The sequence below is a fragment of the Patella vulgata genome, chromosome 3 (genome assembly GCF_932274485.2).
Source record: "Patella vulgata chromosome 3, xgPatVulg1.2, whole genome shotgun sequence".
Lineage (NCBI taxonomy): Eukaryota > Metazoa > Mollusca > Gastropoda > Patellidae > Patella > Patella vulgata.
In genome coordinates, this window is record NC_065881.2 from 35707039 (window position 1) to 35728712 (window position 21674).

Consider the following 21674-nt stretch of genomic DNA (forward strand, 5'->3'; position numbering starts at 1 on the left):
ACTACACTTTAATCTTAATCTCAAGGTAACAAGTGACAAACCAAACAATGAGCTTCAAGTATCTCATCATTTTATGGTTACTTAAAACTAATATACTATTCAAAAGAAGTAGGGGATATTTGATTTTTAAGTGTTATTAAAGTCACCTAATGAAACTGACGAAGAAACAAATGACAAAATGAAATGAAGTTCACATTCATCGATTTATTCCAAATGATCGTTAGACTAAGTAAGGCACAGACTGACCATTATAAGGGTAAAATGATACCCGGGGTCAAACAGCAAAGTTACCACAGCATCACAACCAAGTCAGTAACGGGTAAATCCTCCTCTGTTTGCCAAACAAGCATTGATCCGACGTGGCATACTCCTAATGAGACGTCTAAGGTCATTTTGGTCCAGATTGTCCCATTCCTGTTGCAACGCAGCAGCAAGTTCTTGGACATTGGCAGGACGTTGTTGACGTTGACGTAACCTCTGTCCAAGCATGTCCCAGACATGCTCGATGGGGGAGAGGTCGGGACTCAGTGCTGGCCAAGGTAATGTGGTGATGTTCTGTTGTTGGAGGTAACCTGTAACGATCCTGGCCCTGTGACATCTTGCGTTGTCATCCTGGAAGATGAAACGGCGGCCATGACGTCGTGCGAACGGCACAACATGGACTGCCAAGATGTTGTCCCGGTAGTACTGGCCTGTAACACGCCCTGCAACAACATGTAAAGCCGTTCTTCCAGCAACAGTGATGCCTCCCCACACCATAACAGAACCACCCCCAAATCGATCATGTCTGATGACGTTAACGTCTTGGAAGCGCTCGTTTCGACGACGCCACACCCTCCTACGTCTGTCCAAAAAATCAACAGTGGACCTTGACTCATCTGAAAACATCACATTGCTCCAGCGTCGATTATCCCAGTGTTGACGATCCCTACACCAACTATGTCTTGCCTGAATGTGATGATCTCTCAAACAAGGGATCACGCGAGGACGTCGGGCGCGAAGGTGACCCCTATGCAGTCGATTCCGAATCGTCTGGCCACTCACTCTCACACCAGTGTCTGTTTGAAGACGAGCGCTGATCTGATTTGCTGTGATGACACGATTTCTCAAGGCCAAGGTACAGATAAATCGATCCTGGGCTTGAGTTGTCGCCCTTGGTCGACCTGAGCGTGGTCTGTCCTGTACAGATTGTGTATCACGGTATCTGGACCATAGCCTGCTTATGACAGACTGAGAAACATTCATCGTCCGCGCCACAACCGCCTGTGTTGTGCCGATCTGTAGCATGCCAAGGGCACGTAACCTTTCATTTTGGGTAAGCCGACGCATATCAAAATTTGTTTTCTGGTCACTAAAACAATTAAACTGATGTTTCCACCCTGGAATTCAATGCCACAATGACTGTAACATTCAAAGTCAGAGTCGTGCAAATCTTGGGTTGGACCCCCATGATGATCCCAAGCATCACCTGCATTCCATGCAGTAGCTATTGGTGCGTTTGGGCGTCACATGTAACTGGAAATGTTTCTTCTGTTAGGTTCTATAGTGACTTTTTTCGTAGTCATTTGCATATTTTAGTATTATGCCCCCAAAATCAAATATCCCCTACTTTTTTTGAATAGTATATATACATGTATCTTGTCATGCTGAATAATTTACCAGTTATTATACAATATATTATAGAAAAACTATTTGGACTGTTTAAAATTTTTTAAAAATTACTTAAAAGAAAATACAGTTAATTCATTTTTCAAGTCATACAGTGAAAATGTCAGTTTTTGTCTCCACTGCCCGTCACTATACAATATGCTATGATGTTATAAATGCTAGAAATAATAATTCATAAACAAATATCTATTAAGTGAATCAAGGATTATTTTGAGTTTGATTTTGTAGGTACTTCATGGCAGAAAAATAAGGTTGTCTTTTTAATTTCTATGAAAAATGTTTTATTTATTTATATAGTCATAAAGTAATGGGTAATTAATTACTTTCAATGTAATGGGTAATGGTAATTAATTACATTGCTAAAAATGAGAAAGTAATTGTAATGATTACATTTAAAAAATAATGGTAATGTAATTAATTACATTGGCAATGTAATGGCCCCAGCCCTGCGAGGACATTTCACATCGAGGCTAAGGCGAAGGACGTTATATGGTAATGAGGCAGGCCAAGTTCAATGTCAGTTCTAAAAACAGATTTCTAAGAAATCTTTAATTTACCCCTATGACCTTTTTCAAAGTGCATGTTACTGAGGAATAACATATTTTGTCATTGGCAGCAATTTTATTACAGAACGAAGCAAGCATAACTTTAAAAACATACAAAGTAATACAACGTAATACATTGTTCCCAAACCCAAAAGAGAAGGGGATTCGGGGTGTAGGTGAAAGTTTAGGTTGACAAGTAGCTTATTTAGGTAGCGAATTAGCAAGTTTACAAGTGAGTTGCCTGCAAGCGCTGAGAGAAATCAGAGTCGACATAGCGCTTGTAGTAATCACTAGACCAAAAACCTAGACGCTGTATCTCTGAGGCCTATCGAAAAGCCCCAGGACGCTGCTCCGCGACGAAAAGAGTGGCCCCCAAAAAGCGAGGAATCCATACCCATGGCACGCAAAGCTAGACGGAATGCTCGAAGAAAAATTACATAAGTAAGGCAACGACAATCATGTAGTGTAAACAAGGGTGAAGTTGGGGCGCCAGGCACTGACAAGACTTGGATAAGTGCAGACGTGGGACATAAAGGATGGTTGGGTAAGTTGGGTAAGATAATAATAATTGGTTTTGACCGAAACTGTAGCGTTTTTAAAACTCTAAGAGATACGAGGGTACCCCATGAATGGACGATTACGTCCATGCGTCTGATGTGTGTATCTGGATCAAACAATCCCTTAACTAAAAAGTTATTAGGCAGCACAAAGCCAAAGAAACCCAAGAGGCAAGCAGCCCAAAAACACTGATTGTTATGTACCGATAAATCCAAGGACGAACAAATACTAAGTAGAATTTTTGGTGTTACCGGGGACTTGCAGGATTGAGCGGTGCCAAGTTCACGTTTGACCCCCGTCAACATGTTTTTGATTGACCAGGTCTGAGATATCGGATCCGTTAGTCCTTGGGATTTATGCAAGAGCGAAATAATATGAATATACGTTTTAACAGAGCTATAAGCAAAACACTTGAAGTCAACCAGATGGGCTATGTAGAGTTCAACATTATCTGGTGAGATGGGGACCGGGTTCACATTATAAGTTACACAAAATGTTAGAAATGTTTTCAAATGTGTCCGGTATGTGCCTTTCGTAGTGTTAGCCAATCCCTGTCTTTTTAATCTCAATACACTTTTTTGGAGGCCTGATAGGACGTTGTCTGGTACTCCACCTAGAATTATAAAAGGCAGGGGACACATGTGTTTGTAACTCGGCTGAGCTAAACCCATAACATTCATAGGATCCAAGCTTGTCATAAAGACGCGCCAGGTTCGTGAAGCCTTGAAGCAGCGTCTGCTACGTCGTTAAGACAACCTGGTACAAACTGGGCTACTACATGTATATCAAAGTTGTAACAGGCTGAAATCCAAAATAAGACACGTGTCGTAGGCAAAGCATAATCACAGGGTTCCTCGATGAACCTTTGTTTGAGACACACTTTGTTGTCAGATTATCAGTTTTCATGACCACTTTCTTATTAGACCACAAGTGACCCCACCGTTTTGCCGACAATACAACGGACAGAGTTTCCTTTATGTTGATGTGTTCATTCTGAAATAAAGGCATATCTAATTGCCAATTCACATAGAAGAAATCTCCGGAGTAAAATGCACCGCCGCCCTTTGAAGAGGCATCGGTTTGAAGTGATCAAACTGGTACCTTGTCTAGGAATTTAACTTTGCCATTAAATAGTTTCATGAACTTCAGCCACCATAGTATGTCTTTGAAAAACTCATCCAAGAGAATGACTTTTGCCGTGCGGCACTTTATTGGAGTAATTATGTCTATCATGCGACGAAGGAAAATTTGTCCAACTTGACAAGCCCAGTTTAGTTTTTCACATAATGATTGAATTTGCTTGAGACTTGCCCTTTTTCAACCTTGAAATTTTAACAGAATCGAAAAATTCGGTTATTTTACTTTCAGGCAGAGTTAAGCTCAAAGCGCAAGTGACAATTTCAATTCCAAGAAAAACAAGACGTTGGGCAGGACCTTCCACCTTTGACCAACTGATATTAAAGCCTAGCTGGCGTAAAGTACTTAGTAATAAGAGTAAACTGTTATTGCAAGTATCAAAGTCATCCTCAATGATGAGGAAATCATCCAAATACACAATACAAGTCACATTAAAACGCTGTTTCATGATGTAACACACGGCAGAACTTATACACTGGAATATCATGGGACTCCATTTATGTCCAAAGGGGAGCTTACGATCGAACATATAAGTGGGCATGTCGTCTCCTTTAAAGGTCCACTTCAATCCGGTAAGTGTTTGATCCGACGCGTGACACTTTACTGTTCTATACGCACATTTTAGGTCGACTTTTGCAAGCCAGCTGGAAGGTTTGATCAACTTTATCGCGTTACGCAGATCCATATAGCTGCAGGGACTGTCACTAGCATAACTGTTTAAAGAGATGCCCTCGGGTTGACTAGCGTCATGAATGAGTCGAACTCCCCCATCTGGTTTTGGAATTGCCCCCATTGAACTAACAATAGTAGACTTAGTCCTTGTTAAAATATAGTTACCAAGAGCAATTTCAGTTTTTATTTGTGCCTCAACTTTATCTCGTAATTGATAAGTGGATGAATAATTGTCTCTCTCCACAGGCACATGGGGGCCATACATATCAGATAAAACAAAACCATTGGCTATGCCGTCCAAGAGTAATATTTTAGCGCAATAGTCATCCGGTAATAAAACTTGCCACACTGACTGAGTAATCTAAGCAGTTAATTTCTCGGACGCTTGATGATAGGGGAGACGACTCGGCACAACCTATGTTTGGGGTGGTAGGGGTCTGCGACCAATCGGGTTTTTTGACACGGTGTTGCTACTCTGATGACCTGTTAAAGCCGAATGTGCGGGTGACCAACAAATGGCACAACAATGGACCATCCTACATTCAATTCTATTACATAAATTGTGATTAAAATTTCGACAGATCTCCCGACCATCCGGCAAGAATGGACCTCTATTACGCGATGATGGCTGATTAAAATGCGAATGCTGAGGCACAGGTGATCGGTATAGATAGAGCCAGGTTTTGGTATATGGGTTGGTTGTAATGTTTGCTTCTTGATAAGCTATAGCTGTTGAGTGGTCCCGTTTTGGGACTAGTTGGAGTTCTCTGAGATCCTGGCGATGTGTCCCCCAATGAAAACCTTCAGCTGCTTGTTTTTCACGGTACTCTTTATCGTAAAGTAAGACTGAATACCAATGATATTTTGATGACAAACGATGTATGTCTGCTGTATATTTTAGGTAAGAGACGATATCTTCCTGACCAATGCTTTCAGTTTTAATCAGGTCTAGTTGAATGGAGGTATTAGCATACCCCCATTCCTCCATTGACACTTTATCCAATGTTTTTCGTTTGGCGACCCGGAATTCTAGCTCTGAACCAAAGGTATATGTGCTGTACTGGGGAACTGGATCGACCCATATGTAATCAAGGATCTGAAGGGCTTTAGGTTTTGCAGACAAGTTATTGCTGGAGTGGGTCGAGACGGCTTGTACAATGTCCGAATTGTCAAAGGCTAGTAAGCGGGAGAGCTCACCTGTTGTCTTGATCAACGTACTTGCTCGATTAGCAGGTTCGGCAACCTTTGGCTCTGACTCTAATAATTCGGATTCATTAAGCGGTGTCTCCAGTTGTGCAATTTTCTTTTTCTCTGCTTCAATCTTTTGTTTTAGAATTAGTATCTGGCTCCGTTGATTCAATGAATTCAATTCTGCCTCTAGAGTTTCGCGAGTATCCACTCGTCTCACTGAATTGATGTGTTCCTCACCTGGCAACGAAACACTCTCACTAGTTTCTATCTGAGATACTACAGATGTCTGTGGGTCCCACACGGCTGTGTTACTACTGTTCGCCAGGACGCCAGATTTTCTCGACTGTTCGTCCGCGTGTTCGTCTATTAAGCTTAGTTCCCCTTCGCTGTCTGACTGATGATCCTCCAATGACTTGATAATATCTGTCATATTCCTACCTGCATTCACCCGACGACGTTGTCTTCCTTTTGTTGACATCTCACAGGGAAAAAAATGAAAATAACAACTGCGTTAGTATTGGGCAAAAAATGCAAGCGTTGACTAGCCAGGCGAGGACATTCACATCGAGGCTAAGGCCAAAGACGTTATATGGTAATGAGGCGGGCCTAGTTCAATGTCAGTTCTAAAAACAGATTTCTAAGAAATCTTTAATAAATTCAAACAGCAGGAAAACTTTCATTCTTGATGAAAACAATATTTTATGAGTTATTATTTGGGATTCCTATACATGTATTAGAAATCTCAAAAGACCTTGATGACCTTGTAGTGTCATCAAGGTCACGTCACATAGTGGCAGGTGGAATGTGTAACATATGCTGTACTGCACTACTATAGCCGACCTCTCATGTGCCAAGGTTTGACTATGACCTTTGACCTAACAGATTGACCGAAAGGGATGCATTATTATTATTTTATTTTTTTTATTTACAAGAAATGTCAAGTTTAAAGACCTGATGCGCCATTGGCATTTTTATACGTCCACATTCAAGATATCTTTCTGAAACTTTGCACACACATCAACCTATTACAGTAGTTTTGCCTTCTGCTATTTAGGAATTTCTGGGATTTATATTTTTTGTGTTTCCATGGAAACAAATTTGACTTAGTTTTTGGTGTATAATTTTGTTTCCGGAGCATATCTCATAAACCATTGAAGATATCTTTCTGAAACTTTGCACACACATCAACCTATTACAGTAGTTGTGCCTTTTGCTATTTAGGAATTTCTGGGATTTACATTTTTTTGTGTTTCCATGGAAACAAATTTGACTTAGTTTTTGGTGTATAATTTTGTTTCCGGAGCATATCTCATAAACCATTGAAGATATCTTTCTGAAACTTTGCACACACATCAACCTATTACAGTAGTTGTGCCTTTTGCTATTTAGGAATTTCTGGGATTTACATTTTTTTGTGTTTCCATGGAAACAAATTTGACTTTGTTTTTGTGTATAATTTTGTTTCCGGAGCATATCTCATAAACCGTTCAAGATATATTTTTGAAACTTTGTACAGACATGTACCCATTACAGTAGTTGTGCCTTTTGCTATTTAGGAATTTCTGGGATTTGTATTTTGTGTGTTTCCATGGAAACAAATTTGACATAGTTTTTGGTGTACTATTTTGTTTCCGGAGCATATCTTATAAATCGTTCAAGATATCTTCCTGGCACTTATTTTGAATTTCTCAGATTTGATAATTTTATGTGTTTCCATTGAAACTCATTTGACTGTTCAAGATACCTTTAAAATAATTTTACATTCATCAACCCATTATTTTATTTTCTGAAATCCAGCCTTTATCCTGATTTTGTTTCTGGAGCATATTTTATTATCTCTTCAAGAAATCTTTTTGAAACTTTTTACAAACATTAACCTATTATAGTATTTTATTTTCTGATGTATAAGTTTATTTTTTAACATACAGCAGCTGATTGAGGTAGGCAAAGGTTGTTGTGAAAACCTTACAGGGAGTAGCGACCCTGCCTTGCCGAGCTACTGTGATCAGAGTATGAAATTTTGTAAATTGATATTCCATGTGTCGGAATATGAGATTTGTCTAAAGATTTAGACTCTGGGCACAACTGATGGTGCAACCCTGACATGCTGAACTACTGTGCTCAGAATATTCTTACTACTACTAGTCCCATGGTTATTCCATGTGTTGGAATGTGAGATTCGTCTAAAGATTTAGACTCTGGGCGCAACTGATGGTGCAACCCCGGCATGCTGAACTACTGTCCTCATCAACCTATTACAGTAGTTGTGCCTTTTACTATTTAGGAATTTCTGAAATTTATATTTTTTGTGTTTCCATGGAAACAAAAATGACTTAGTTTTTGGTGTACAATTTTGTTTCCGGAGCATATCTCATAAACCATTCAAGATATCTTTTTGAAACTTTGTACAAACATCAACCTATTATAGTATTTGATTTCTGATGTATAAGCTTATTGTTTAACATACAGTAGTTGATTGAGGTAGGCAAAGATTGTTGTGCAAACCTTATAGTGAATAGCAACCCTGCCCTGCTGAGCTACTGTGATCAGAGTATGAATCTTGACTAGTCCCATTGATATTCCAAGAAGTTGTTTTTCCTTATGCCTTCCGTGCAAGGGCGCGGGATGGTGATGACTAGTCATCTTGTTTATACTTATTCCTTATACCCTAATCCTGACCTCTATTATTTTTGGTGCATGGTCGACCACCTGGGACAGTGCCACACCCAATATTTGTGTGGTCTACAGACCGCAATTCTTAACAGATCCTTTTGAAACTTTGCATACAATGTACCTATTCCTTATACCCTTGGTGAAAGCCCAACCCCAAGCGGCAGAGCCACACCCATTTTTTTCTTTGTGTGTCTGTGAGTTGCCTACAGGCCACGATTCTTAATGGATTGTCTTTGAACTTAGGATATGTCCCGACTCCCAGGGGCAGAGCCACGCCCAATTTTTGTGTTTATCGTTTACAGGCTGTAATTCTAAATGGATCAACTTGGTACTTCACATATGTATTCCTTATAGCCTAAGGGTGTCAACTATTGATTCTGGTGAATGCCCCGACCCCCAGGGGCAGAGCCACGCCCAATTTTTGCCTTTAGCGCCTGAAGGCCACAATTCTGAATGGATTATCTATCTTGGAACTTGGTATACTTATTCCTTATACCCGAAGGACGGCAACTATAAATGTTGTCATTTCAATAACGTCAGGGTGGTACCTATTTATATTGTTCCATATCCAACCCCAGGGATAGAGCCACACCCATTTTTATACGCCCACATTTTCATGTGGACGTATTATGCCGTCGCCCCTGTCCGTCCGTCCGTCCGTCCGTCCACAATTTGTTTGTGGACACTCTGGAGGTCACAATTCTTATCCGATTTTGACGAAACTTGAAATATAGGTTTTTATCCAAAAGATCTCGGCTGCTTTCGATATTGGCATGTATCGTATCGAAACTTCATGGATTATGGCCCCTGTTTGTACGAAAAATCACGTTTTTAGCTTGTGGACCCTATAGAGGTCACAATTTTTATCCGATTTTGTTGAAACTTGAAATGTAAGTTTATAACCCAAAGATCTCGGTTCCTTTCGATATTCGCGCATATCGCACCGTAACTTCCTGAATTATGGCCCCTGATTGTACAAAAAATCGCGTTTTTAGCTTGTTGACCCTTTAGAGGTCATAATGTTTATCCGATTTAAAAAAACGTATTATTATATCACCGTTACACCCTAAGGACGACTTAGTTCGGCCCAAAATTGACAGACAAAATGGCTGCCGTTCGTTCTCAAATAGCGTAAAAATATGGTATATCAAGGTTGTGGACCCTATAGAGGTCACAATTTTTATCCGATTTTGTTGAAACTTGAAATGTAAGTTTATAACCCAAAGATCTTGGTTCCTTTCGATATTTGCGCATATCGAATTGTAATTTCCTGAATTATGGCCCTTGATTGTAGGAAAAATCACTTGTTCTCTATCCACCTCTTGAAAATGTTGGCGTATCCTGCTTGGCAGCCGCTGATTTCACTGATATTCCTGTTAAAAGATTCATCTTTCACATATTGTACTTTGTAGCTGATTCTATAGTGCTAAAATGACGCTTCCAGACTTTAAGGTTATTCATGTAGTCTAATACATGTATGTATGTTTACCCGTAATGATGTGTCAAATCAAAATCAATATTTTGTTACGGTAATAGTTTGTAGCAGTTGCTAATGACACAGAATGACAAATAATGTTTATATTTTTCAGTGGGTCAACTATTGGCAAGAGGTGTAAATCCTGATTTGACCAATGATGATGGTTTAACAGCCCTTCATCAGGTATGTACATATATACATAACAAATAAAACAAATATGTTGCTCGACTGGTGTTAATTTCAAGTTCTATTGCTTGTTAGCTTGTCATGTATCACCTATCAGGCTTATTGAACAAGATATAAGATATTATACATCATGTACGTGTACCTATAATACATAGTAAATGCAGAGATTAGTCCTCAAAATTAGGATTTTTCTACCACAGCATCAAAAATCAAAAAATGAGCTTCTATAGCATAACAATAGTTCTCTCTATTTAACACAAATTGTTGGTTTTGCCCATCATTGATTTTGCAAATTTTTATTCATTGACAGACAATATTCTTCAGGGTGAATTTTGCAGGTACTACTACTAATTAGGTTTTTGTTGTACTGTTATACTGTACATGTCTGACTTGTCAACATGGTATTGGCTGATGCAGTTCGTCAGGATTTCCTAGTCTGGTTTTCCCTTGGAAGCATGTTAAAGATCCCTTGAGTGTTGCTAATTGAAATTAGCAGTAATTGTAATTTCTCCATAAAATAAAATTCCATACAAAAGCTTAAATCTTCAGCCTGTCAGCAAAGAATGAAGAATGCTATTTAAAACTTAAGCCTTTGTCAGCATGTGTATGACATACTAAATTAAAATGAAGAATACTATTTAAGGCTAAAAATTTGCTAATTTTGGCAACAGGAAAAATATATTATTAGGTCTTTCTTTAGGCATGAAATGTTATTTAAATTATTAATTAGACATTAATAAACTTATCCAGACCATAATCAACTCTCGATGCCATCGCTAGCCTGCAATATTTAGCAGATTGGAATACATTTTTTTTAAAATATTTAAGCGTAAATACGGTTCATCGAGACTTAGTACAGTTATGATGATCGACAATCTCGATCCCAGAGACAACTTTACCCCTGGTTTATCTCTGGTAAAACTTGCCGGCCATTAATCAGTGTGAATTCGGTTGTTTAGCTTTGCCCCCCCTGAGATTTGTATAGCATTGATGATTTGTAGACTTAGAATCCATGTTGAGATGATTTGTAGCATTGATGATTTGTGGACTTAGAATCCATGTTGAGATGTTAATATGAGTTTTATTGTGCTTTATAAAATATTAACTCTATCACTGATTATTTTTATACGCCTGCATTTAAAGTCTTATGTCATTTTAGCACAATAGGGTCATTCCATGTCAAGTGGGCCAGAGATTGGAAATCGACCCCCTCGAAAAAATCTGGAAAAAAATATATGATATTGTACATGTAAAAACTAGAAACTGTAGCTTGAAAATTGACTGAGATACAGGCATTTGAGTTTCATGACTTACCGATAAGTTTTCAAAACAAAATAAGTATCAATGATTTACTTGAGTATCAGATATCTTATTAATATCTTTCTAGTGAAGATATACATATATATGTACAGCTCATTTGGTAGTCTTAAAGAACTTTTTGTGTAGATTATGAATCTACAATCAGATTACAGGTGACTGGTAGGGTTCGCATGCTACTTGGCCATAATAATCGAAAAACATTTGGTGTAATTGTATATTTTCTGGATTTTGTAGTGCTCCAGGAGCTACAAAGTAATAGATATAGACCCAAATTTTGGCCTACCCAGAGATTGCCAGTTGTACTACATAAGAAACATATGTAGATTCCCAGAAAATTGGCCTTGAATATGGTTTCAGACACATATTTTCGAGACGATAGAACCCGGTACGTGAGCACCTAAAGATCTGAAACTTGGTGTAATGATAGTTTGTACTAATGTCTCTAACATATGTTAAAACCATTCTTGTCCCATGCCATCTCAATATTTTTTCGATTTTTCCAAAATCATCAATCATCACCCAATGAGTTAAACCGTACCCCCTTCAATTTTGCTAAAATTGGGTTTATTAAGGCTGAAAAAGCTGATATTCCAACTTTTTGCTTGATCGACTAACAGTTCCTGTGATACGGACCATCCAGTTTTGGGGATTTCGGCCAAAATGGGCATGGTTGCCATTATTCAAATGACCATAACCCAGTAACCGATAGGTCAAAATTGCTGGAAAAAGTATTTCTGGAGTGATAATTTCACAAGGATTCTAAATCTACACATATATTTGACATCCAGGTGTGTTTTAAAGAATGAATACCTTTGACTTTGATGTTGACCTTGTAGACCATGTGACCTTGCGATGAACTTTCATGAAACATTTAGCTAAACATGTTTTCTACACAATGTCAAACGATTGAAGGTATAATATCTTTTATAAGCATGTAAAATCAAGTTAAATCTTCACACTTGTGGCTGAAATTCAGTGTCTTTGCACTTAAAGCAGGATTATGTTCATGGATAAGCTCTGAGGATACATAGTAACCTGCCGCAGACTTTCCTGGAGATAGATAACTATGATTCAAACAGCAAGTCATCCTTTTTCCCATTCCAGAAATACTTATTCCAGCAATTTTTACCTATTGGTTACTGGGTTATGTCATTTGAATAATGGCAGCAACCAACATTTTGGCATAAATTCCCCTCAAAATGGGTGGGGACCGTATCTCGGGAAATGTGAGTCGGATCAAGCTAAAATTTGAAATATCAGCTTTTTCAGCTTTAATTTTAATAAGCATATATACTCTTCAAAAAAAGTAGGAGATATTCAGATGCAAATACCTATCAGCGCCGCAGGCGTTCGAATTGAGCACCAAAGGCGCGAAATAACCTAGGGGGGTTCGGGCTCATGCCCCCCTGAGAAAATTTTGCGTTTTGGCACACAATATGATGCAATTTGGTTGATTTTACACCACTTTCATCAATTTATATGAAGGCCAAATATGGGCATCTCTGTATTTCTATCAGAACCTATAATATCGGGTAAATAGTTTTTGAATGTAAAAGTTAGCACACACGGTAATTAACTAGTGAACAGGTTTGAAAACTCAGTTTGGAGCAGTCGCGGAAAATGGGTCGATCTAACCGTTAACTCAACGATCCCTTTATCAATCTCTTTTCTAATGTATATATAGATGTCTGGTACATCAATACATCGTGGGCTATTAAACTTCGTTTTTCAGTCATTATTATTATTATTGGGTGTAGGGTGGGTAGTTACTACGTATTTTATTCCATGTCAGTTTACCGATATATAATCTCGTCATGGATTGTATTGTGAATTACGAGAATTGCACGTCTTTGACGCTCCATGACCTGTCCATATGAATTCCAGGTAGATATTAAAATTTTAATTGGATCATACATTTTTGATGGTTTCACAAACCAGTTGTTAGTTAAATTTAAATCTTCATTGAATATAATCCACTGATAAAACACCAAATACTCCGAGAAACAGTCATTAATTATATATTTTTTTGAAAGAATCGCCATTACCAATGACACGTGACATCGTTGGAATTAGGTCAATGAATCAGCGATGTTATAAGCTTAAGTTTTAAATATTGTTTAACGTTATGATTTTTTACTTTATAATACACATGCTGACAGAATCTTTATTTTATAAATGTTGTCGTTATTATTGCAGGCTATTCCAGATAGTGAAACAAAATTTTATTTTATAGCAATTTCAATTATGGTTGTCACGTGATCAGTGTGTCGTTTGTCTATCATCATCGAATGAATAAAAACTAAAAGGTGACAGACAAAAACTTAACGATTACGCAGAGACGTATATTAAGTTTTACCGACGTAAACCCTTCTTTCCTCCGCTGGTGCACTACTCACTGTAACTACGAAAGATATGGCGATCTTTCTTTTGCGTTTGATACATGCATGTTTGTATCACCACCCCCGTTAAAGTACGAAAGATTCGTCTGCTTTGGCGCCATTTTGTGAAGATCATGCAGACATTGAGCAGCGATCTTTAAGACGGTAGAAACCCCTATACCCAAGTTACCATAAATAGCACCACTTTTCGACACCCATGGTCAGCACGTGATTTTTGACATGAGGTATGAATGGAAAGATAAAGTAGCAGTTAATTTTGTTGAGGTTTATGATTTTCTGTTATCATTGTTCACCGGTCCCATGGATCAACGGGAAGTTAAAATACCAGTTATCGGAAACTCTGAAATGCGTGAAAACTAGCCGGTATAAATGACAGTTTTCAAAAGAAAATATGTAAAATTGTAAGGTATAAAGAGATAAGCCTCGTAGTACCTTTTATATTGAGTATAAATGTAATTGATGGTTAAGAAATTTCGAGTAGAGTGGGTGAAAAAAAGGAAGGCACGATATTAAACTACACCGGTAACTCTTTTTGAAAGGAGATACAGAATACCGCCTGTTTCTTGATTATCACGTTGTACTTTTAAACTCGAAAAGCGTGACGCTGTTTATTGTTGGGAGTACAGTTTGTAAACTTGCCGGCTACCCGTTCTATATTACGTAGCAAAACTCTGTATACCAGTACATTTATACTTAAAGAAGTACTCCATTTTACAAACTTTTCATGACATAATAAATTCTCAGATGGAATCATAATATAGCCGGCCCAACGAGCCAAGTAGCCGCGGAAATTTGCCGGCGGCCGGCTGTTAATGAAACCCCTGACCTATGCAGGTTGTGATACGATAAATCTTCATTAGCCCAGTATAGGAGTAGGACGTTAAACCCCAGTTCATTTCATTTATGTTCACAGATGAAGAACTTATCTCCCCAACAGAACCACCGAGCTGCACATGTGACACGCAATAGCGCCATACACGTGGGAGGGGTTCATTGTCAAATTTGACACTTCAAGGAAGGGTTGATGAAAACTGCCGTATGCTGGTTTATCCTATCCATGTTTGCTTTCCTATCGGTTCTTATTTCAACATGATGAACGTCTACGTGCTATTGGCATGCTTCAAATGGGTTCTACACAGCGAGCAGTAGCCAACATGCTTAATGTGTCACAGTCCGTGATCAGCATACTGTGGAATCGGTACCAACAAACACACAATGCTGATGATAGACCTCGTTCAGGTCGTCCTAGAGCCACGACACAAGCCCAGGATATATACATTTGCACACAGGTCCTGCGAAATCGAGGACAAACAGCCAATTAGCTTTCTGTAAACTTGCACCAAGTTACAGGAATTCGAGTTACACCCTAAACGATTAGAAATCGGCTACATGCAGCCCATTTGCATGCGCGACAATCTAGTGTTGTGCCTCCATCAACTCGCCAGCACATGGCAAACAGGCGTCAATGGTGTAGGCAGCGTAGAAATTGGGGTAATTGTCGATGGATGCGTGTAATGTTCTCAGATGATTCCAGATTTACTTTGGATTTCAACGATAGGTGTGCTCGCGTTTGGAGGCATGTAAATGAGCGTCATGTTAAAGTTAACGTCAGACAGCATGACAGATTCGGGTCTGGGTCTGTTACGGTGTGGGGAGGAATCACCATGACTAGCAGAACGGACTTGCATTTTGTTCAAGGAAAGGTCACTTGTGTGTACTACCGTGACCAGAGGTCGCAGTCACACAAAAATCTGTGTTTTTCACACATTTTTATACGCCCACATGGAAATGTGGTCGTATTTTGCCGTCGCCCCCGTCCGTCCGTCTGTCCGTCCGCCCGTCCGTCCGTCGTCCACAATTTCTTGTGAACACTCTACAGACAACATTTATCATCTGATTGTTTTGAAATTGATATATGTTGTCTGCATTAGTGAGATGAAGAAGCATATTTAATTTCAATAACTTCCGTTAATTTCTTCTGGAGTTATGGCCCTTGTTTCACTTTGTTGCACCTTGTGAACACTCTAACGACAAAAGTTATCAACCGATCTGTATGAAATTTATATGCATTATTTAAATTAGTAAAACAAAGAAGCCTATTGAATTTCAGTAATTTCCGTTAATTACATCTAGAGTTATGGCCCTTGTTTCACTTTGTTGAATCTTTTGAACGCTCTAATGACAACAGTTATCATCCGATCTGTTTGAAATTGATATGCATCATTTAAATTAGTGCAACGAAGATGCCTATTGAATTTCAACAATTTCCGTTTATTACACCGTGAGTAATGGCCCTTTTTCACTTTGTTGTACCTTGTGAATGCTTTAACGACAAAAGTTATTATCCGATCTGTATGAAATTTATAGATATCGTTTGAATTAGTAAAACAAACAAGCCTATTGAGTTTCAGCAAATTTCAGTTAATTACATCTAGAGTTATGGCCCTTGTTTCACATTGTTGAATCTTGTGAACGCTTGAACGACAAAAGTTATCACCCAATCTGTATGAAATTCATATGCATCATTTAAATTAGTGAAATGAAGAAGCCTATTGAATCTCAGCAATTTCTGTCAATTACTTCTAGAGTTATGGCACTTGTTTTACTTTGTTGAACCTTGTGAACGTTCGAACGACAAAAGTTACCATCCGATCTGTATGAAATTGATATGTATTATTTGAATTAGTAAAACGAAAAAGTCTGTAGAATTTCAACAATTTCTGTAGATTACTTCCAGAGTTACAGCCCTTGTTTTAGTTTTTAGAACCTTGTGAAACCTCAAATGACGAAAATTATAATGTCATCTGTATGAAATTGTCTATTAAATGCCCCCTAATTACCTACAAAAGAACAAATATACGACACTCTTGTCGACCGCTTGGACGATTTAGCTGCTGTGGGCGTATGGTTAGTTGCCTGACAATCTATCTTTTTTCAAAATAAACGCAAATATTGATGGACTCTGCATAATTTACACGCTGAAAATTTCCGCAACGTGAGAATAATTAGATTATTCTATTTCGTAGTTTGTACACTACGTCGTCAATTTCCGTGCTTTACGCGGCATTTACACACCGCTACTGTATGCAGTCTCCGTAGGTTTTTATATTTCCTCTTATTTCGTTCATAATGTTTAAGTCCATGGCAGTAACCCTTCTATATGTAGCTATTCTGAGACCCCCTATTTTGCCACACTGGAAGCAATACAAGACTTTGGATTGGCTAGAACACGATAAACTGTTTACATTCAGCCAATCAAATATTGGCTTTCTTAGCGATAGTTTGCTCTTTACTTCCTGTCAAAGTGAAAGATTAAAATAACTGTGCCGTCAACCATAGATATGCCGTCAACCTCCAGTATTCATTAGACTAGATACAATATCAATGAAATAAGACGCTTAAAATAGGGTTGTTCATGTAACGATTTTTATACACCCACATTTTCATGTGGACGTATATTGTCGTTGCCCCTGTACGTCCGATTTTGACGAAACTTGAAATATAGGTTTATCTCCAAAAGATCTTGGTTCCTTTCGATATTGGCATGTATCGGATTGAAACTTCATGGATTATGGCCCCTGTTTGTACGAAAAATCACGTTTTTAGCTTGTGGACACTATAGAGGTCACAATTTTTATCTGATTTTGTTGAAACTTGAAATGTAAGTTGATAACCCAAAGATCTTGGTTCATTTCGATATTCGCGCATATCGGACCGTAACTTTCTGAATTATTGCCCCTGAGTGTACGAAAAATCACGTTTTTAGCTTGTTCTCTATCCATCTCTCGAAAATGTGGGCGTATCCTGCCTGGCAGCCGCTGGTACTTGCTTCTATTGAGTATTTTGAGAGACTCTAAATCACGCAGATGTAGAGAGCAAAAACTCAAAATTTATGAATGTCTGCGTATTTTTACGCAACTCGAAATTGATCCACTGCGATCTCTGACCGTGACCACATCCTGGCACCGATAGTTCTGCCCTTTGCTCAGCGTGCAGGTCGACGTTTCATCTTTCAAGATGATAATGCCCGTGCCCTCCAAGCTTGTGTCGTGAATGATTACCTCCAGCATCACCATATTGTCCATATGGCTTGACCAGCCATGAGTCCTGACCTTTCCCCTATAGAGCATGTCAGGGACATGATCGGGAGACGTGTTTGTCGACGTCAACGGACAACACTGCAAGAATTGGCCGTGGCACTGCAAGAGGAGTGAGTCAGATTGCCCCAAATCGTGATTGGACGGTTGATAAGGAGCATGACACGACGAATTGCTGAATGACTGAGGATTAGTGGAGCAATTACAGTGCACTCTGTCACATCCGACCTCTGATCACTTCGGCACTCTGTTACATCCGACACCATTTTCATGTCCCGATTTATTTTCTTATTACTTCAGCCAAACAATCTCTGGGTAATTCGAACCTCTGTACGTTCCGGATTACGACATCAATCAGCCGTCCCGTCATACGATTTCCATTGAATCGACACAGTATAATCCGGCCTTCAATCGGTGGGTGTGAAGCGAACACTTACCGATCAATTATCCGTGAGATTAAAACTGGATGGGTGTGAAGCCACAAAAGATTAACAAGCAATCACCAATCAATTATCTGTGAGATTAAAACTCGCTACTGTGGGTCTTTGTTGATTACTTTGATAATTTTAATCTCTTGTACGACAGTTGTGACAAATACTCAAGAATATCCACAAATTTTCCCCAAAATTCACAGTCGTAAAAATATTCCAAGCACCTGTTGGAAACATTCGTTAAGCATGCCGATTGAACCTGAATAACCTATAAGTTTGGTCATCCAACGGATCTCTTCGAACCGTGTGACGACGACCTGGGGATGCTCGATTCACAGTCCGGAACGTCCCAAATTGACAGAATTGCAATCGAGTGACGCAAAATTCAGTCCTGTCACAGTTCTGTCAGTCCCGACGAAGGAGGTGGTGTGAGTATAATTGTGCCGTAATTAAACACGACGAACAGGTTTCGGCTGCATGATTGGTGAGATATTTATATACTATTCAAAAAAAGTAGGGGATATTTGATTTTGGGGGCATAATACTAAAATATGCAAATGACTACGAAAAAAGTCACTATAGAACCTAACAGAAGAAACATTTCCAGTTACATGTGACGCCCAAACGCACCAATAGCTACCGCATGGAATGCAGGTGATGCTTGGGATCATCATGGGGGTCCAACCCAAGATTTGCACGACTCTGACTTTGAATGTTACAGTCATTGTGGCATTGAATTCCAGGGTGGAAACATCAGTTTAATTGTTTTAGTGACCAGAAAACAAATTTTGATATGCGTCGGCTTACCCAAAATGAAAGGTTACGTGCCCTTGGCATGCTACAGATCGGCACAACACAGGCGGTTGTGGTGCGGACGATGAATGTTTCTCAGTCTGTCATAAGCAGGCTATGGTCCAGATACCGTGATACACAATCTGTACAGGACAGACCACGCTCAGGTCGACCAAGGGCGACAACTCAAGCCCAGGATCGATTTATCCGTACCTTGGCCTTGAGAAATCGTGTCATCACAGCAAATCAGATCAGCGCTCGTCTTCAAACAGACACTGGTGTGAGAGTGAGTGGCCAGACGATTCGGAATCGACTGCATAGGGGTCACCTTCGCGCTCGACGTCCTCGCGTGATCCCTTGTTTGAGAGATCATCACATTCAGGCAAGACGTCGTTGGTGTAGGGATCGTCAACACTGGGATAATCGACGCTGGAGCAATGTGATGTTTTCAGATGAGTCAAGGTTCACTGTTGATTTTTTGGACAGACGTAGGAGGGTGTGGCGTCGTCGAAACGAGCGCTTCCAAGACGTTAACGTCATCAGACATGATCGATTTGGGGGTGGTTCTGATATGGTGTGGGAAGCATCACTGTTGCTGGAAGAACGGCTTTACATGTTGTTGCAGGGCGTGTTACAGGCCAGTACTACCGGGACAACATCTTGGCAGTCCATGTTGTGCCGTTCGCACGACGTCATGGCCGCCGTTTCATCTTCCAGGATGACAACGCAAGATGTCACAGGGCCAGGATCGTTACAGGTTACCTCCAACAACAGAACATCACCACATTACCTTGGCCAGCACTGAGTCCCGACCTCTCCCCCATCGAGCATGTCTGGGACATGCTTGGACAGAGGTTACGTCAACGTCAACAACGTCCTGCCAATGTCCAAGAACTTGCTGCTGCGTTGCAACAGGAATGGGACAATCTGGACCAAAATGACCTTAGACGTCTCATTAGGAGTATGCCACGTCGGATCAATGCGTGTTTGGCAAACAGAGGAGGATTTACCCGTTACTGACTTGGTTGTGATGCTGTGGTAACTTTGCTGTTTGACCCCGGGTATCATTTTACCCTTATAATGGTCAGTCTGTGCCTTACTTAGTCTAACGATCATTTGGAATAAATCGATGAATGTGAACTTCATTTCATTTTGTCATTTCTTTCTTCGTCAGTTTCATTAGGTGACTTTAATAACACTTAAAAATCAAATATCCCCTACTTTTTTTGAATAGTATATATCAAGTCGACGCATGATCCGACATATTGTAACGATCCCATACGATGTCGGATGTGACAGAGTGCACTGTATTCATTATTAAGACAAACATCAAAAACGTCTATTTTCACTTTTGACAGTGTATCTCTTTGCGAGTGAAATGGGGCCGTCAGATAAGCCGCCCATATGAAAGGTTTATGTTCATGTGTAGGCAATTGGCCTGTTATTAACATTAACTGGTTACCTCTAATAAAAACAGCAGTGCATTTCCGCAGTTTTGTATTGTTTCTGAATATCACCTACTTTTTATACCCCCACATTTTCATGTGGACGTATATTGTCGTCGCCCCTGTCCGTCCGTCCACAATTGATTGTGGACTCTCTACAGGTCACAATTCTTATCCGATTTTGATCAACCTTAAAATATAGGTTTATCCCCAAATGATCTCGGCTGCTTTCGATATTGGCATGTATCGGATCGAAACTTCATGGATTATGGCCCCTGTTTGTACGAAAAATCACGTTTTTAGCTTGTGGGCTCTATAGAGGTCACAATTTTTATCCAATTTTGTTGAAACTTGAAATGTAAGTTTATAACCCAAAGATCTCGGTTCCTTTCAATATTCGCACATATCGGACTGTAACTTCCTGAATTATGGCCCTTGATTATACGAAAAATCGCATATTTAGCTTGTGGACCCTATAGAGGTCATAGTTTTTATCCGATTTAAAAAAAACGTATTATTATATCACCGTTACACCCTAAGGATGGCTGAGTTCGAATTTCGTGAAAATTGGCCCAAAACAAAATGGCCGCCCTTCGTTCTCAAATAGCGTAAATATATGGTATATCAAGGTTGTGGACCCTATAGAGGTCACAATTTTTATCCGATTTTGTTTAAACTTGAAATGTAAGTTTATAACCCAAAGATCTCAGTTCCTTTCGATATTCGCGCATATCGGAATGTAACTTCCTGAATTATGGCCCCTGATTATACGAAAAATTGCGTTTTTAGCTTGTGGACCCTATAGAGGTCATAATTTTTATCCGATTTAAAAAAAACGTATTATTATATCACTGTTACACGCTAAGGACGACTGAGTTCGAATTTCGTGAAAATACGCCCAAAACTGACAGGCAAAATGGCCACCCTTCGTTCTCAAATAGCGTAAAAATATGGTATATCAAGGTTGTGGATCCTATAGAGGTCACAATTTTTATCCGATTTTGTTGAAACTTAAAATGTAAGTTTATAACCCAAAGATCTCGGTTTCTTTCGATATTCGCGCATATTGGAACATAACTTCCT

The 21674-nt window shown here is 39.3% G+C and overlaps 1 protein-coding gene across 1 annotated transcript in view; it reads left to right on the top strand.

Annotated features, from left to right (window-relative positions):
• The window catches only part of LOC126815247 (protein phosphatase 1 regulatory subunit 16A), a 125291-nt gene that overhangs the window by 15256 nt on the left and 88361 nt on the right, over positions 1 to 21674 (top strand). The window contains exon 3 of the mRNA XM_050540808.1: positions 10034 to 10104. Coding sequence (XP_050396765.1) covers positions 10034 to 10104 — 71 coding nt within the window. The remainder of the gene's footprint in view (positions 1 to 10033; positions 10105 to 21674) is intronic.